A 19,372-nucleotide genomic window follows, 5' to 3' on the forward strand; every position below is an offset into this window, starting at 1 on the left:
CAGACACTATGCATTTACAACCCCCGAACCTTTTCCGAGATTCGAACCCGAGTGCTTTGGTACGGCAGTCGGCCTGATCGAGCGGTAAAATATAATGTAAAAGAACAAAGCTTTACTTAATTCAGCTCAATTACTGACAAGTGGATAGATAACAAACTAAGTAACAATACATCATAAAAATTAAATAGCAGAACAAATGAGGATTAAACATCATTTTAAGAATAAAAAAAAGTTAGACATTTTAAATAACATTTTAAACATTTGCGATCAGATAAAACTGCTATTTTATGTTGTCTTCTAATTCATTTAAAGTCTTCTTGACATAACAGGTTCATACACTAAATATATTACTCTTCCTTCATGCATTGGGATATCTTTCCAGATGCTAATATTTACCTGCTTTATTTCTTCTGGGATGGTCACATATGCATTTAGTAGCACTATGCACTATTCATGGAAGTCTGGAAATTTATTCGATTTTTTGAATAATTAAGATTTGACTCAGGCTGAGAGCTACGGGTGCTGGGTGTGACTTAATTTGGCAGATTTCATATTATACGTAATGTAAGTTATCAAGATATTTTGTAAATGATGATGTACATAAAAATATATTTATAAATGTTGACTTATGTAAAATAACCTATGATAACTTCAGGGATTTAAATGCCCCCCTTTTTTTTTTCACTTACCCAACTGTACTCTTCGGCTAGCGTGTCCGACATCACTTCAAAATATTTGTTACGATTACTATTAATATGTTTACGTTAGTCTCCTTTAACATTAATATGTTTCAATTCATTGACCTAAATAAATAAATATATAAATAAAAATTGACTTTAATCTATAAATGCATAACCAACAAGATTTCTTATTCTATCATTTAAGAAAATTATTTCAACTTCACAGAACACTCAAGAAATCTAACTTTCCTCAAAATAAAATGCAAATGTAATGGAAACTTATTTATAAAATCATAACGTTTTCATTGCTTTGAGTTCCATATTTGTATTTTAGTACATTTTATGCAGTTAGTTTTTATATAAAGAAAATAAGATAATACTGAAATAGAAAATTTCATTTAAGCAAAAACGTAACAGAAATTACTTTATAAAATGAAAATGTGTGCAAAAAGTAAACAAAATAAAAAAAAAAAAAAAAAACTATTAGGATTAATGTAAAATATTATTTTACAATACCACAGGAGCTATGTTGTTGAGAAACATTCTCTCTAAAAATTGAAGTTCTAATTCAGTTTTTAATTGGAATATATTTAATTCTGAATTTTTCGGTTGATTGCACAGTTAGGAGTTTTCAGCAACTCCACCTTTTCTTGCAATATTTGTAATCTACTTGATAAAGAATTTAAATTTTTTAAGATTAGATGTTGAAGTTCTGCGGAAGAGAAAAGGTCAGGGTATTACATATTTAATTCAGAAGTCAAACAACAAAAATCAGCGTTATATTTACAAAATTTTCACAGTAAACAGTCACTGTGAAAATTTTGTAAATATAACGCTGATTTTTGTTGTTTGACTTCTGAATTAGTATTTATTCGGCGTGTTATTGTGTCTTTATTACATAATTATTCTAAAAACCTGAAAACAGAACACTTTTAAAAAATTGACTATTGGCAAATTCAGAAAGTTACTGTTAAAAAATTTCCAGCTGCGGTAAGATAGATTTCCCACAAAGCAGGTTTAGGATTTGCTAGATTTGGCGAGAAATCACCCATTTGGCAACATCTTTCAGCGAAATTGGCAATATGCCGTAGACGGATGGAGAACCATTTAGAACGAGTTCTTACTGGTTTGACTTAGAATGTTCTCGAATGCATGCTAAAAGCTATATAAACCCTGCCTGTATGCGGAGTAGCAGTAGTATCTCGAGTCTATCGAGTTGATTTTCAGTCTAGTATTGAGTTGATTGGGGAGTGCGTAGAGAGAGTCTCTTAATGTATCGCGAGTTAGTGCATCATCGAGTCTTATCTTGGAGTGTGTTGAGCTCCAAGAACGATTGAACTGAGTCAGAAGCTGTATTCTAGTGCTTATTGTGGAGTGCATCGCGAGTTGTAGCGTCGAGAATCTCGACAGTACGTCGAGTTCTGAGAAGACTGAACCTAGTCGGGAGCTGTACTCTAGCACTTTGCTGTGAAGCTGTCTTCACTGTTACAGCCTAAAGGCTCTGTTGCTGATTGTTTCAATGTGCTTGTCGCAGTTTTTGGACGACTGTAAACATGTTTTTGGAGATGTCCTGAATAATACTGGCAAATACATTGTGTGTTTATTAAGTGTCATCGTTAATCACTCCAAATTGCATGAACCTGTACAGGAATGCAACAGTACGAAACCTTTATTGGGTCTTTCTGATGAGCCTGCTTTTGGAGTATTAGTCCTCAGATTTGCAGTGAGGACTAGCTAAAACAGATGCAGAAAATTCTGGTTGAAAATATTTTCCTTGTGTGCACTCTGGTAGCAATGGCAAGCACAGCTCTGCTAGCTTTTTTACTATAGTACTTTTTTACTGTTTTTTACTTGTTTACTTTTTTTACTCATCTGAAGAATCGGAGAATTTAAATCGCTGGTGTTTTTTTTTTTTTTTTTTTTTTTTTTTTTTTTTTTTGTTGTCGTTGTTTCTGCACCAAATTCTGCACTTTTCGATGTCTGAAAACTTCATAGCCAACTTTAACTTTTCTATGCCTTTTTCACTGAAAATTTTAAATTTCCGTTATCACTCATAAACAATAATTTAACATAAAGCAAAAAGAATGAATTAAATAATCATTTAATGTTAGATTAAACATCTAAATGTTCTAGCAGCATTTATTTGCTCATGTATAATTATCGAAATATTTGATGTAAAATTAAATTAACAGTCATGGCTACATTATTTTATAAAATTCTGCAAATTTCAGATATTTTGCAACAATTTATTCAATAAATAAATCAAATAGAATTTTTATGGTTTCGAATTGTAGGATTATACTATTTCATTATTTTTCCACTGCAAAATTAAGGTGACCGAATAGATTTTGAGAGCATCAAATTTGTATAAAAAAAATGCAGTTAAATGTTAAAGCAAATATATATTATATCCTGATATGATTGTTAATTTTTGAATTTTTTAATACATGCATTCCTATTTTTAAACAACTAGTCTGGTAATTAAAATAATGTTAAGATTCAAAAACCAAACTACCAACTCGTACTAATAATTTATGGATAAAAGTACTAAAAATGGAGATGTTACTATATTTTAAAAATATTTTGGTACTGATGTCATTCATAACAGCATTTTCCATGTTCTATTCAGCTTTCTAAATTATACAGTGAGAAAAATGAGCAACAAGAACACATAATTATAGAAAATATCATACTTGTCGATGCAAAAATTTAGAGAACCCGGTGAAATTGCCAAAGTTCTCAATAATCTGGGGCTTGATGTGATGCAATCATTTTGTTCAGTTTGATTCATTTTTTCATATTACATATGTCATTTATCCATATCAGCCCAAAACCAAGAATTTGGCACCGTTTGTACACCTTCATCAAATTCAGCAATGTAAAAGAAACTCTTGAAAAGCTAAAATAATTATTTTAGGTATTTTAGGTAAATTTAAAATAGATCAAGTCTTAAAATAAATAAAAAAGCACTATTTCATTCAAAATATTTCAGGTTCAAAGCATAAGTTTAGAGAAGAACAATTTACAAATAGATTTGAGTTTTAATACAATTTATTCCTGTGTTCTTATTAAATACGCATTACTGTTCTTTTTTTAATCGATACAGATTTAAGTTTTGGTAGAGGGATAATTTTTTTTTACTTTGGTGTAATAAAGGCGTTTCTTCGAAAACATAAATTGGAAGAAATATTCTTGATGAATACTTACAAAATAATCTCTCTCTCTCTTTATTTATTTATTTATTTATTTTTAAATCTTAAATGATCATAAACAGCGTTTTTGTTAAAAATGCTATCTGTAAAATTTTCTTTAGTAAACACCAGCAAAATGGAAACTGCCCTAACATAATTAGAATTTTATTTATTTTATTAATGTATGTATAATGATGTATCTAAGTATGAAATCAATTAAAAATCAGCTTGCCATTTAAAAAAAAGCCTTGCTTTTATCAATTAACCCAAGTACATTTAGAAACAAATTTAATTGGTTTAATTATTCAGAGACTACTTTTAAGGAATGACTATATAGAAAATATTTCATATGAAATAAAGTTGCAACACTTAACTAATAGGATCACGTTCATTATTCTTTGCAGAACTTTATTGACATAGCTAATTTTATCTGCATATACATGTTTATGAATTAAATGTATATTCAACTGAGTAAAAGGAAATAATTATTTAATTTAAATTTTGTATATTTTGCTCTTTAAACAACCTGTTATTAGTAGTATATTCTGAGGCAGGAAAATGATGTTCTATTTTTATTGCATTGCATGATTATTTTCGTGTTATTTAAAAAAACATTAGCAAGCCTTGTGAAAACATAATCGAGTATATTTAGTTATCAATTAAATAAATTACATCATCAATTAAATAAATTACACAGACATCAGAAGTATGCAACCTGATAATGTAATGAAAGTATGTAGCATTTATGAAAAATTGTGGCTCGAATTGAAAGAACAGGAAATTTCTACAAATATTCTCATATTTAGAGTTGATTTTGGACTGACATCACTTTCATGAATTATTAGTTTTTTCTTCTTGATTGGTATGATGTCTCTTTCATCACTTGAGTATTCGTGATACAATTCTGCTTCAATAGATGATAAATTAGGGGAGATCTCACATCGACTAGACTTCATGATGAAATCCATAATTAACAATTGCCTGTTGTTTTTTTGTCCCCCTAAATCTTTTTAAACATCCGTATATAGATTTAAACACTTACTAAGCTCCCCTTGGAATCGGAGATTTCATTCGACATTTGTGTCATATTGTAAAAAATGATTACCTAATTTTCTTCCCAATTCAAGTCCTACACTGATGACTTTAGCTGTGAATGCAGCTGGTTCAGATTGGTCTTCATCATGTTTATTTGTTTCATGAATCATGTTAACTAACTCATCCTCATTTAGTTCTTCATCAACCATTATTCCTTTAATATATGCTTGAGCTAAATCCTCAAAACCTTCTCCTACTACAGTTTGAGCCAATTTAGTGATCTGAGAATATTCACACTCTAATGGTAATCTATCATTCTCATCTTTAGCAACATCCAGCGTATTGCTTTCCAGCATGCGTTGAGCATTGATTGTTTAATCTGAGTATATGACAGTCCAACACAATCTAAGATTGTAAATTTCTTCCAAGCATCCATAAGAGTAAGATTCATTATTCTCCATTTTTTCTAAAATATACCTAAAGGTTTGTTTGATATACACAATGTTGTAAAAGCCAGAAAATATTACTTGATTCAATGGCTGTAATAAAGAAGTTGTATTTTTTGGGCAAAAAGACTATTTCTACTTTTTTGTGTTGTAAATTTTGAAGATGACCAGGTGCATTATCTATTAAAAGAAGAGTCTTAAAAGGCAATCCTTTTTTACCTAAATAATTTTTGACATCTGGGACAAACATGGTAAGAAATCATTCATTGAACCTTATGGCAGTGACCCGTGCTTTCCTGTTAGGCATCCAATAAAAGGGAAGGTTATTTATATTTGTTCCTTTAAATGAACATGGTGTTTTTGATTTGTTAATAACCAATGGTTTCATTATATAATTGCCTGAAGCATTGCAACAGAAAAAAATTGTATGACTTTTCACTACCTTATGACCACTAGCTGATTTGCAAGGTACAGTCAAAAGTCGTTAATTCGGACACCTATAATCCGGAATGATCTATAATCCGGACCTCAAAGCTAAAAACTTTCTGCGCATGTGCCGCGTTAGCACAGGCGTTTTACGCGAGCGCGTAAGAACTTGACTACTGCGCATATGCGTGTGAGCAAGCGCAGAATACGTTTTCGCCTGCGCGTTTAATGTATAACGGACGGTGTAGGCTAAAATTATCTAATTATCTATTTCAGTTAATGTTAATGATTGCGTTGTTCCTTAATCTTCGAATAGGATCCCGCTTATTATTTTTTGCAGACTGTAAGAGCAATTTTATAAAAGTAAACTTGAACTTTCGATTATGTCAAATAGAATTTCCGATGCTGGAACTTCCAAAGGATCTACAAAACGAAAGTATGTTTCAATGTCCAACAAACAAAAAGTGAAATTGCTGAAAAAAATGGATAAAGACATGAAGAATGTGACAGAGAGGTTAGTGAAAACGAAAAAATTTCCATTGACCAGTTAGTCGGTATTCTCGGCACAGCAATTAACGGGACTTGAACAGCAGAACTCTTTAACTGAAAAGAAATTATGTCTGTTTATAGAATTAAAGAGAAAGTATTAGTATCACATAAAATGAAGCAACTTAAACAACTTACATTGAAAGAAATGTTTAATAAAGTAAACAAATAAATATTAAGCTTTTTTTTTTTTTGTAAATTTTGATACCCTTTAGATCATAATTGTTCTTTATTTCATAAATTACGGTTTCATATTTTTAATTTTAGAATTTCTGCATGCCATCTTACGAGATTTAAACTGATGATCTATAATCCGGAAAAATCGATAATCCGGAATCGCCGAAGTCCCGACGAGTCCGGATTAACGACTTTTGACTGTATTTTTTTTTTTTTTTTTTTCAGAACAACGTAGACACGTCAGCATTGAAGATCTGATCAGAAATGTAGGAGATCGTGGCAATTGATTTCAGCAAATTTTGCTGGATATTGTTGTTACATTCGAATCAGCAGATGCACTTTCTCCTTTCAATCTTAGATTATGTAAAGAATGCCTTTGTTTAAATATTATTAAATCTCTCAAACCAACCATGATTTGTGGAAAAAGATACCTTTTTTTCATCTGACAAAGTCGATAGTGACCGATTCTTAAGTGCTTTATAAATTTTTAAAGCCTTGTTTCTAATAGCATCAGTATCAATTGGAATCCATTTTAAATTTTCGTCTTTTACCCATATCTAATTCTTTTTCTAGTAGAGTCTTCATTTTTTTTTTTTAATTGTCCTTATTGTGGCTTCGTTCATGGAGTAAAATTTAGCAACATTTGTTACTCCTTCTCTATTACATAGATGATCTAATATTTTAATTTTTGCTTCTAATTTCATTTTTGATTTTTTTTTAAAAATCGTTTTGGCATTATAATACTTTAAAAAATTTACATAAATTATAAAAAATGCCACAAAAACTATAAATGTTGAAAACTTGCTAGTAAACATTCAGATATGTAGATAAAAATGATGTAATCCTTGCTGCTAAAATACTGATACTGCATTAGTTCGCGTGAACCATATAATTTAAAATTTTACTGTTATGAAATACATATACATACTATTGAGATTCCCCTAACACGGGGAATCCCCATCCTTGTTGTTGCCACCAGTGTTACCAAAGAAATGAGATTAAAAAATGACTTCAAATGTATGTATTTGCATTTATGCAGCAAATACTATTTTACTAAGTTTTTGAAATCTGTTAATTTTTAAACTGTGTAAAACTGAAATCATGTAAAACAGGTAAGTACTGTATAAATCGAGGGATAGGTGTATTTCCACGAGATGTTAATACATCAGAACTTTAAATGTCTGTACATATATACTTGAAGATGAAATCCTGCAAAGTTGACAAATGTTTTTAGGAAAATGAAAATTAAAATGGAAATACAAATTTAAATTTCAATAAATTTGACTTTCTTATCGTCAAGACTGCACTTGCATTGTTTTAGAGTGGAATTCATACAGAAAAGCTTCTAATTTCAAAATCGTCGTGTAGTTTTTGTAGTAAAATATATTCCTGTTTCTAACTTTTCCAGGTCTAATAAAGAATACTGCTTTAACATATGGTTAAATAAAATGAAAAGGCATGATCTTTTGTAGTATTTGTAATAATTTGTCTGTCATGTTACCACAAGTTTTTGTTGGTGTTAATTGTTTTTTATTTTCATTTTTTACTCAGAATTGCAGAATTCCAGGTCTTTAAATTTCTAAAAGATAAGCAACAAAGCATAGTATTTAAGAAAAATTTTTATTATTTGCACTTCAAATGCCGCATATGTCAACTAAGTTTAAAGTTGTATATTTTAATACAGAATTAAAAAGAATTAACACCAACGTGCTGCTAATTTGTGTGTGTCCAGTGAATTAGAGGAAAGACCATTCTTAATGCCCATCAACCATGATTTACCAACAATGCGAGAAACAGGCCATCTTTGGAAATCAGAATTTATTTTAGCAACATAAACGTTATTTATACTAGATTTGCATTTGCTGTCATGTAAGTTTTTGATGGGCTTCTGAAACAAAAGAAAATATTTGTTGGTGGTATGATGAAATAAAATATTTGATACTAATACTCTCCGACTGTCATCTAAAATCACACAATCGTTTCCTTTGTTGAAACAATTTATTGTGAATAGGTTTTCTTTTCCTTTTTTATTTGGACATCTGCAGCTTCATTTAGAGTATGCCCTTCCTCGATGAACTAATGTTCAGTTGTAGTGGGTTCCTGGGCATAGCCTTATCCCAGTGTAGTAAGTTAATACTTTTACGAATGTTAAAGAAATAATGTTGCTGAAGTTCGTAAAAATAAAAATTCGAAGAGCAGTTATGGCAGTGAAATGAAATGAAAGCAATTGTGACATTATAATCAGTAGTAATGGCAGAGTTTGCAGCAAATATAAGATGATGAGTTTTGAAGTTAAAACCTAGAGCTAGTTGGAGTGTGAGCAGCAGAGGCAATCGGGGGCGGAGAGAGAAGAAAAAGCCCTTTTCTTCTTTTTTCTTCCCCCTCTCCTCGAGTATTCAAGGCTGAATGGTTCAGTAGTCAGGTGGTAGGCGGGAGCTTGTTGAACTTCTGTTGGCTGGCAGAGGAGTAATCCTATTGGGTGAAGTGTGATTTACAGTGTGCTACGGGGAAGGCCTAGGCTGTTTTCAATCCATACTCCTTTAGAAGGGTACAAAGACACACATCATTTCCAGGTTCCTGGGTTGTACCTTATCCTGTGTATAGCACGTGTAATACACTGGTGTGCAAAAATTAAGGACGAAGTCGAAAAATTAGCATATCAGCTGAACGAAGAGGCAGAGCGGACAGAAAGACCAATCCCGAGATTAAGTAAGGTGATCTACGGTAGCACTTGCGCAGATATGCAGGTAGACATAATGGGGGAGTGTCTGAGTTGTATAAAGCATGTTCTCGGTGAAAGATCAGTATTTCTGGCAAAGAGATTGCACACCGTATAGCAGTTAAAATCACACTGAGTTGCTGCCTCGGCGAGAAATGGCGAATAATCAATCTGTTAGATGACATCTGGATGCTTTTACCCGAGGTCATTGGGAAGTTGGAGGAAGGCCGCCGTGTGACAAGTGTGGCTGCAGAGATCGGAATTGCTCACAGCATCGTTTCACGACTTTGGAGACAATTTAAAACTACAGGAACAGCTATCCGGGGGTTTAGTAGTGGTCGTTCACGAGGAACCACACCTGCAGATGACCGGTATATTGCCTTACAGGCCAGAAGAAACAGGCGGCAGACAGCGGGAGAAATCGCTAGACACACGACGCAGGCGACTGGACGACAGATATCGCGTTTTACCGTGGCCAGAAGACTGCAGGGTGGTGGTCTGTTTGCACGACGCCCTGTACGGTGTGTACCTCTAACGCCTGCCCATCGGAGAAGGCGTTCTCTGTGGTGCCGGGAACACCGGAATTGGAGAGACAATGAATGGGGACGAGTACTCTTTACAGATGAGAGCAGATTCAGTCTGAGTAGCGATTCTCATCGCATACTCATCTGGAGAGAGCGGGGAAGCCGCAATAATCGATCGAACATCATTGAAAGGGACAGGTATGGAGGTGGCGGTGTTAACTTCCGAAGGTTTAGCAAGACGGATGTTGTCTGTTTTTGGTTATGAAAAGTATAAATTGTTAGTGTAACTAACTGTGCGTTCTGTGTCTGGGTGTGAGATGTTAATGTAAAACTGAGTAGCGTAGTGATCAGCTAGTGACTCAGCTTTCTCAGTTTCTGTGTATGTGATCCCAGAGGGGCCATTAAGGGGCAGAATATTTGTGTAGCATCTATTATATCTAGAAGCAGCTTTCCATATACATGATCATCAGTAGAGAGTGATTCTAAATATCTAGACCATTTGTTTTGTGCGTGTACTGACTTCCTGATTCAGCCGATTTAAAATTCTCTTAACTTCTGGGCATCTGGTCCTCTGCCATATTTTTCTAGCTCTCTTTCTGTTAGCTAAAAGTTCTCTAATAGCAGGATCTCTGGCCCTACCAGTCAACGGGACCGCCTTGCTATTTTTCAGAGCACGGTTAAGTGTGCTAGTAAAATCTTCGATAACTGCGTCTAACTCGTCTTCACTGTGTATCGCGGGTAACGGGTACTGAGTGTTGTTTAGAGCTACCCAGTTCATAATAAAGGCTCTTTTGTGTGATGTACTATAGCTACTGATATTCACCTCCATTAAAACAGGGTTATAATCAGAGAATAGTTCACGTAATCTTTCTATCCTTGATGGTTGATAAATATTTTTTAGCAGGAAAAATTCAATAATGCTTGCAGATCTATAGCATGTTGGGTAGGAGGGAGCTACAACAGTAAAGTTGGCCGTTGAGGCAAATTGATTAACAATGTGACCATTTGAATTATCATTTCTGCAGTTCCGATTTTTGTGGTGTGAGTTAAAGTCTCTACCTATGATAATTTTATTGTTTAGTTTGGATATAGCCATTAAATCGGCGAAAAATCCTTCTGTGGTTTACGGTTGAGTAACTAGATCGAGACGAACGTGATTGGTTGTAGAGTGTGTGGTATGATTATGATAGCTACCGCCTTCATGGCCGAAAGCTGTTGAACTGTGATTACAAAGTGAGAGATGGAGCGCTTAAGGATCCTCGTTAAGCGCTCCATCTCTCACTTATTTCAATTTTTTCCACCAGCATTTTTTGTGATTGGTTGAAATTCTTTCTTGTCTTCAATCCATACTAATTTAAAGGGATGGCTGAGTGAATGAGGGGCTAGAGGACATGATGGACAAATTAAATTAAGCCTGCTTCAATATTAATTAGTGATGCGATAGGAATAAAAATTTTAATTTTCCCAATTTTTGGTGCTAAGCTAGGCAATTAGGTATATTACAATAATTAGTTAAAGAATAATTAATTAGTTTTTTGGGTCTTTTTTAAACTGGTGTAAAGGCCCTTATTTTCGTGAGCCCGTCGTAATCGCAAAAATCAAAGCTTTGCGAAATACTTTTTCCCCCCCCCCCAACTTTACTTAAGTACTTTTAAAATTTTTCAACTTTCTGTTCTGTTCATATAAAATTCGTGAAATTTTCAACTCGCGAAATCACCGATATATTCATTTTTGTGAAAATTACGGCCTGCAAAAATAAGGGCCTTTACAGTAATTAAACGTTTATCAAAAACCTTTATTGTATGTCTCTGAGGATGGTTTTAGGCCTTTTCCTGTGTTCTTCGGATTTGATATGATTTAAAATTGGTATTGTGGACTTGTTTGCCCTGGTTATATCATTGTAGAATTTTTGACTGGAGGAACAACTTTTGGTTGTGGTGGTGTAGGTAAATTTTGACTTGAAGTGCTTCGTTGATTTACAGTGTTAACTGCATTCTGGACATAATTAGTATCGTTTTCAGGGTCCAGAGGACGAAATATATTTTTCATGGCAATGAAATTTGATGCATCTCTAAGAATTACAGTTTTTTAAAATCTGTTTTACACGGGAACCGATTGTCCGATTTTGATGCGGTTTCCTGCATTCAATAGCAATTTCATGCTCCACAAATTTTATATCTGCATCTCAAATAGGATGCAAGTTGTAGGAAAATGCTTTTGAAAGCAGCAAGCCGCATCAAAATCACACGACTCGAAAGTTAATGATCCATTTTGATGCGTTTTGCTGCTTTCAACTGCAAATGCATGCCCCATCATTTTGATATAAGTTTTATGTCTGTATCTCAATTAGGGCGTAATTTCGCCGGGTTGTCTGTCTATACCAGGGTTTCTTAAACTGGAGTCGCTGGACTTGCAGCAGGGGGTTGCCTAGAATTTTAGCAGTTTTGATATTTCTTTAATTTATTATAATACTTTTACAATTACCAAATATTTTTACATAATACAATACATCTTAAAATAGATATGGCAATACAGACAAAGAAAAAAAAAATGAATCCGTTTCGACGCCTTCATTTTATAATAGAAACGTTAATTTTTCTTGCTTTGCACGTGACGCTGTCATTTCATCTGTTACTTATTTAAAATGTTCACATTGTTCTATGTCTTAAAATTAGAAATTAAATGTAGTGACCTAAAACTGCAAGTGTACAAAAGAAAAAATTGACAGTTTCACTCACGCATGTGTCGGATTTGCGCAGTACTTATTGGGTTCCACAGAATTTTTGTAAATACAGTCAAAAGTAGTTAATCCGGACTCGTCGGGACTTTGGCGATTCCGGATTATAGATCATCAGTTTAAATCTGGTAAGATGGCATGAAGAAATTATACAATTAAAAATATGAAACCGTTATTTATGAAATAAAGAACAATTATGATCTAAAGGGTATCAAAATTTACAAAAAAAAGCTTAATATTTATTTGTTTACTTTATTAAACATTTCTTTAAACAAGCACATGCGTAAAGCATACATTAAGCATAGTCGAAATTAGAAAATTGCAACCAGAAAACTATTTGATGTGTACTTGTGGTATTTATAATGACAAGGAATTTGATTTAAATCATATCAAAGACGGAATACATCGAGATGAAATACTACATTTAGTAAGGAATTATAAGCCGAATAAAATAAAAACATTTGCCCTGAAGATAAGGATAGTGCTGACAAATCAACTTCCAGTTCATTGCGCGCTGCGATGTCCCCCCCGCAGAGCAGCATGAAATTGATAAACAGATTTCGGAATGGTTAAGAAACAAAGGATATGCCTTTTTCCATTTTTTGCAGCAATTCCACTTTTTGTTTAATGGACTTCGAAACATACTTTTGCTTTGTAGATCCTGTACATATTAGTAAATATATATCGGAAATTCTGTTTGACATAATCGAAAGTTCAAGCTTACTTTTATAAAATTGCTCTAACAGTCTGCAAAAAATAATAAGCCTGATCCAATTCGAAGATTAAGGAACAACGCAATCTGCAACATTAACTGAATTAGATAATTTTAGCTCAGCTTATACCGTCTGTTATACGTTAAACGCGCATGCGTAAACGTATTATGCGCATGTGCACAGGCAAAGTCACAGCCGTAAAGGTCTTATGAGCACACGTAAACGCGACGTATGCGCAGAAAGTTTGTAGCTTTGAGGTCCGGATTATAGATCATTCCGGAGTATGGGTGTCTGAATTAATGACTTTTTGACTGTATTATGGCGTCCTGGGAATCGCAAAAAATTCTCAGTGGTAATAAGGTATTGCAACTGAAAAATATACTATACGTATGTATGCCTTATAGGCTTACCATCCTCGTGGTTAGAATTAGCGTTTGAATTATCCGAGATTTCATGTTGTTTTCTTTTTATATTTAACTTAAAATTATCATTAAAAGCATTAGCAAGGCTATCTAAGGGTTTTTTTAGCATACTGAGATATTTAAAAACACACTTACCCTTAAGGGGCTCCAGTACTTTCAATGTATCACAGTTTGCTTTTGCCGTAAGAGGTGTATGCTGGTCCATGTCCGATGCGACTCGTACAGCATCCAATTGTTGCTTGAGGAGACGAGTATTCTCAATCTTAGCTTCTAAGGGGATGATTTGAGTATGGAACGAGTTAAGAGAAGATTAAGAGACATATCCTAAAATAATATGTCCAATTGTATCAAAATATTAGCAGTTTACAGCTATAAGGTGAATTATTCAGTATAATGATTTTTTAATGTTGACACTGATGGCAAATTGCTGCTAGAAATTCTGTGGTTTAGAGATATATAATCGTCCAGAATATAATATTTCATCACAATTATTCTTTTTCAAAGTAAAAAAATAAAATTTACAATAAAGCTTAGAACTAACATGAAAACTAATAGATAGTTCTTGTAACTATGCAATACATCTGGATTTATATCATAAAAATATTTTTCAATAAATAATAGATCAATAAATAAGTATCTTAATATTTTATTCATACTTACAAGCCAGATGATGGGTAACAGGTATAAGAACACACCTCTATTTTCCATGCAATGCAGAAAAATACATAGTAGCTTCATCTGCCAAACGGTCTAGTACATTTATGCAGCATTGTTGTCTAACAAGACTCCAGGTAACTCGAGAATCATGGGAATATTCCAAGTAAACACCACTTTCCCATTGAAATTTTTAAATTTCAGTCACTTAAATCTAATATCCATACATAATTTACATAATCTTACCACATAAAAGATTAATCATTATTATAATTAAAAGATTTACTTCAAAAGATATTTTACAAATAGATATTTTAGATAGGAGAAAAACATATTTATTATATATGCCTTGTACAATGACTAGAACTTTAAGCACTTAAGTGTAACTAAGCAGATGGAACAAATAAATATAATACTGGTTTTTGAGTAAATGGAATCTAATTTCAAATTTTTAAACAAAGTAAGGGGGGTATCAAAGTATCAATATACGACAATTCCAATAATGAGTATAAGGATGGTACCTTACTCTAGATATAATATTACATGAATAATTAATTTTTATTAATCATGTATAAATATTCCTTTCTTTAGTTTTGTTAGTCAAAACATACTTTTATTTTTAATTATTAACTGTACAATGTTTGTCATTTCACAGCAAAATGCATTGTGAAGGAAATACGTAAAGTTCATGCGGTGACCAGACAAAAGGACGAAAGTGCACACGACAAAAGCCCACAAAAATGACCCCACTGGGATAATTGCCCACGCGACTAATACCCACACCGATGAAAGCGCACATTGATGAAAGCCCACACAGATAAAAGCCCACATAGATAGAAGGGCACGCTGATAAAAGTCCACACTAACAAAAACCCACACCGATATATACGTCATGAATAGAGATAAAATAAAAAATAAATGAATAAGAAATAATTGAACAATAAATTTAAGTAGCGGAACACATTTCATTTTCGTCTCCGGCTGAATTAAATTCGTATATATATATATATAGTACAGAGAGTCAATCAAAATAATATAATTAAAAACATATACATGTATGTATCTTTGTTTTTATATTTACGCAAGAAATGGAAGTGCCTTTGTATAAGTGTGACAAAGGGAGGTGAAAGGGAATACTGGCCACACAGCTTATTTTAATTCTACAAAATTATAAGGAGTATAATATGTATGTAAATTTTCATCATATACAGAGAATAATTTATGAATAATTTAACACTACAGAAAATTTTGCATTATATGAATTTAATATGGAGAATTAAAGCCGAACTTTCATTTTAACGAAAAAAAATAAAAGTACAGTATTCTATTATGATTAAGCGCAAACACCGTTTTAATGGTGAATAAAAAGCATGGTTTCAAATAATCCAGTTAAATTTTGACAACTTGGATTTTACATAAATTAATTTCATTCCCACTTGAAATTTAATTTTTTTAATCATAATAATTACTCGTAAAATTTTTCAGGAAGTCATAGTTATTTTGGATTTCCTGAAAATGTGTGCTGGTTTTAAGTGGGCATTCGTCTTGTGGGCTTTTGTCATGTAGTTTTCTAACTGGCCGCTGGCTATTCAGGCAGGAAACCATTGCCTTCCTTTTCTTTTGCCCCCAGCTGTGTGAAAAAGCAGTTAAAGAGAGGAGAGCCTTGCTTAATTGCTTTATTCCCTATGGAACCTGGGGCGCCAAAGAAGGCCTCAGAAGGGAGGGTGTGGCAGGAGAACAATTAAAGAGGATTTTAAATGTTTTTTGTTAGTTACCTACTAGAAAATAACATTATCTGAAATTCCGCTTGTAACTGAAGTTAACCCCTTTCTTACATTTCTTTAGTATAGTTCTTGAATAACCTTTTGTCTAAGGATTTAGTTAGAATTTCAATTATTTTAAAAATTTCAATAATTGGAAAATGAAAGGAATTAAATATTTTTTAACCATTTTTAAAGGGATAATTCACTGTTTTTGCAGTAAAACTGCAGAGTGGAAAAATATGCTAGTTCCTGATTTGATAGTGCCTCTAACAACTTTTTGATGAACTAATTAAACATGCTTGTTATATCAAAGCCATTGTTTAAAAGTAAAACTACTGAACTATTTCTAAAAACATTAAATTATTACATATATTAAAATTTACGTACAAGTAATATTTTTCATTTTAACTTTCATATGGTTGAAAACGCAACCATGTGAAAGTTAAAATGAAAAATATGAAACCGTAATAAAAGTTAAACTATTCGAATAATTTTAATAACACAGGTTTCTGAACTTAGCAACAAGAGGATTTAAGAACCATGAGCCCAGCGTTGTAAGAAAAGTAATCTTGCACATTAAAAATAATTTTTATTTCAATAAAAATATTATATTACTCGATTAACTGTAAACGCTTAAAAAACAGTTCATTTCAATTTACCGTAATTATTTATATACAAAAACTTTAATTGAAGCAAATTTAAACAGCATTTAGAAACTGAAAATTCACTGGAACACTTCTTTTGTGGGTTTTATGCTGTTATTATGTGTTGAATATTATTTCGCCTAGATTAAGAAAAAGAAACTCATAACATGTAAAAATTTATTAGGTAGAAAAACTATCAAATTAAGGTCATTTTCTTCTCCTCGAAGTGCATTGATTTCCTTATACGAATTTCATATTCTGACAGCACAGAAATAGTGGCCACATATCTTGTAGGAGGTATTTCTTAAAAGCCTCATGTGTTGACGATCAAGTAGAAAAAAAATGTTTTGTTATGGAGTTACGTTTTGAATAACTTTTTTCTTCTATTGAATGAGTTCAAAGTTTCTAATATCTTGTTTTCTAGCATGAAATGTTTCACCAGTTTTTAAGGTTCTTTTCTAAGAATAATTCTAATTCATTAAGCAGAAGTTAGTAAGAACAAGTAAGGTGTACTTCAAATTTGATCTCTTAGGTTTATTAGGTCTGGCTACCAAATAACTGTTTTTTAATTCAACATCAAATTTTAAACATATATTTTTTTTTAAATTTGTGTCTTTTATTTTCAAAAAACATGCACGTAATCCGAAGTTTCTGTGACAAAAGTTAGTATAAGAAAAGTGGGACAAATTAAATTATCTGTATATTTAGTCACTATTAAAAACGAATTCTGGCTAGACTATGGGTCCTCAATCAGGAGGAATAGCCCTAAGGGGAATTTCAAAGTTTCAGAGAGTAATTTAGTCCACCTTTTCTTTACGTATTAAGTATTTAGATTTAGTTTATGAATACAAAAAAGAACATTTATTCAAATTTTGGTATTTACCAACATGTTTGATACTTGTTTAATTTACTTAAAAAATAATCCGTATTTAAACAAACACATATCTACTTTTCAAGTTTTGGGAAGGAGAGGTTGAATGATCATTTAGCAATGGTGGAAAGGGTATATGGGGAAAAAGCTGGTGAGAATCACTGGTCTAGACTGAGCCAACTTGATTTAAATTTAGAATTTTATACTCTATATAGAATTTTATACGAATCTTTAGTTCTTACTGTAGAGTCATTAGGTTTTATATATATATATATATATATAATGTTGTATGATCTTAAATCCATTTAGTGCGAATACAAGTTATTATTACTTGCGCAATTGCTGCAAAGTTAGTTAATAATAATTTATTTCCTAAACAGTATTGATTAATTGATTATATTATCTCCCGAGTTTAATTAAAGTAGAATTATTTTAAAAGTGTGAATCTATACTGTATATAGGTATACAAAGATACACATACATATACATGTATGTGTATCTTTGTTTTTATATTTACGCAAGAAATGGAAGTGCCTTTGTATCAGTGTGACAAAGGGAGGTGAAAGGGAATACTGGCCACACTGCTTATTTTAATTCTAAAAACTGGTAAGTTATAACTGGTAAGTTACTGGTTAATACTGGTAAGTTATATTTTGAAAGATGTTTTGAAGTAATTTGAAAGCAAAATGTTAATAATGTTTTAACGGGGACTGGAGTTAAATCATCACGAAGAATAAAATTTCAATTGTAAAAGGAAAATTAAAACATGTAATCATTGTCATTGCTCGAAAATTAGTTGACTTTTCAAGGGAATCAAACCAACTCCCGTTCAATGAACAATAATTGATAAAAATACGTAAATACGAAAGTGTTTCGTCTGGTGTCCGCCGACAACATCGCGGAGGAAAACGTCGCGGAGAAAACAACGCAAGGCGAAAACGTCGTGCTACAAAACATCGTGGGAGAACACATCGCAAAGAGAAAAACATCGCAGTTCTAAAACATCGTGGTGCAAAATATCGTCGTCGAAAATAAAGCGGTTCAAAAACTTCGCAATTTAAAAACATAGTCGTCGAAAATATCGTGATAAAAAATAAAGTATCTACAAATCATCGCATGACGATAACATCGCAGACATGCTTTTTTCAGACATGCTTTAATAACTGTAAATGGATATTCCCATAATGATTCGTGAGCGCAAGAGGGTAAGAAGGATAATTTTTACTTTCATATTTTTTATTAATACATTTTTGCTGAGAAAATAAAAAGGAAACTTAAGTATAGAAAATTAATGCAACTTATAGCACTTAATAGAATTTTAAATCGACATAGTTAACTAACAAAGACCATAATAAATTATTTTTAATAAAGATTTTACAGGTAATTTTTCATAAAAAGTATAATCTATTAAGTTGCATTTAATTTTCTATGCTTAAGTTTCCTTCTTATTTTTTCAGCAAAAATTTATTAGTTAATAAAAAAATGTGAAAGTAAAAATTATCCTTCCTTACATCACTTGCGCTCACAAATCATTATGGGAATATCCATTTAGAGTTATTAAAGCCTGAAAAAAGCATGTCTGCGATGTTATCGTCATGCGATGATTAATAGATACTTTATTTCTTACCACGATATTTTCGACGGCGATATTTTTAAACTGCGAAGTTTTTGAACCGCTTTATTTTCGACGACGATGTTTTAGAACTGCGATGTTTTCTCCCACGATGTTTTCGCCTTGCGTTGTTTTCTCCGCGATGTTTTCGGCTGTAACCGTTTCGTCTTTACTCGAGTTATAAGTTAAAGCCAAACCGGCAATTCTAGTCA

General features: G+C 32.3%; 1 protein-coding gene and 1 long non-coding RNA gene across 12 annotated transcripts in view; one reads left to right on the forward strand and one right to left on the reverse strand.

The window, feature by feature from the left end:
• Positions 1-14,429, reverse strand: part of LOC146997263 (uncharacterized) — a 33,991-nt gene extending 19,562 nt beyond the window's left edge. For 2 of the 3 annotated variants that reach the window (XR_015040977.1, XR_015040976.1), the window contains exon 1: positions 13,752-14,429. This is a non-coding gene — a long non-coding RNA (uncharacterized LOC146997263). Of the gene's footprint in view, positions 1-2,412; positions 3,580-13,751 lie in introns of those variants that run through there. The other variant, XR_015040978.1, reaches the window with a different exon arrangement.
• Positions 1-19,372, forward strand: part of LOC146997262 (uncharacterized) — a 135,423-nt gene that overhangs the window by 102,164 nt on the left and 13,887 nt on the right. The window contains exon 8 of one of the 9 annotated variants that reach the window (XM_085816315.1): positions 6,727-6,827. The exons of the other annotated variants lie outside the window; for them this stretch is intronic. Coding sequence (XP_085672441.1) covers positions 6,727-6,736 — 10 coding nt within the window. The 3' untranslated portion in view covers positions 6,737-6,827. Of the gene's footprint in view, positions 1-6,726; positions 6,828-19,372 lie in introns of those variants that run through there. 9 annotated transcript variants of the gene reach the window in all.

The sequence above is a fragment of the Stegodyphus dumicola genome, chromosome 5, assembly GCF_044657685.1.
Source record: "Stegodyphus dumicola isolate Sdum_Otavi_A_Nest chromosome 5, ASM4465768v1".
Classification (NCBI taxonomy): Eukaryota; Metazoa; Arthropoda; class Arachnida; order Araneae; family Eresidae; genus Stegodyphus; species Stegodyphus dumicola.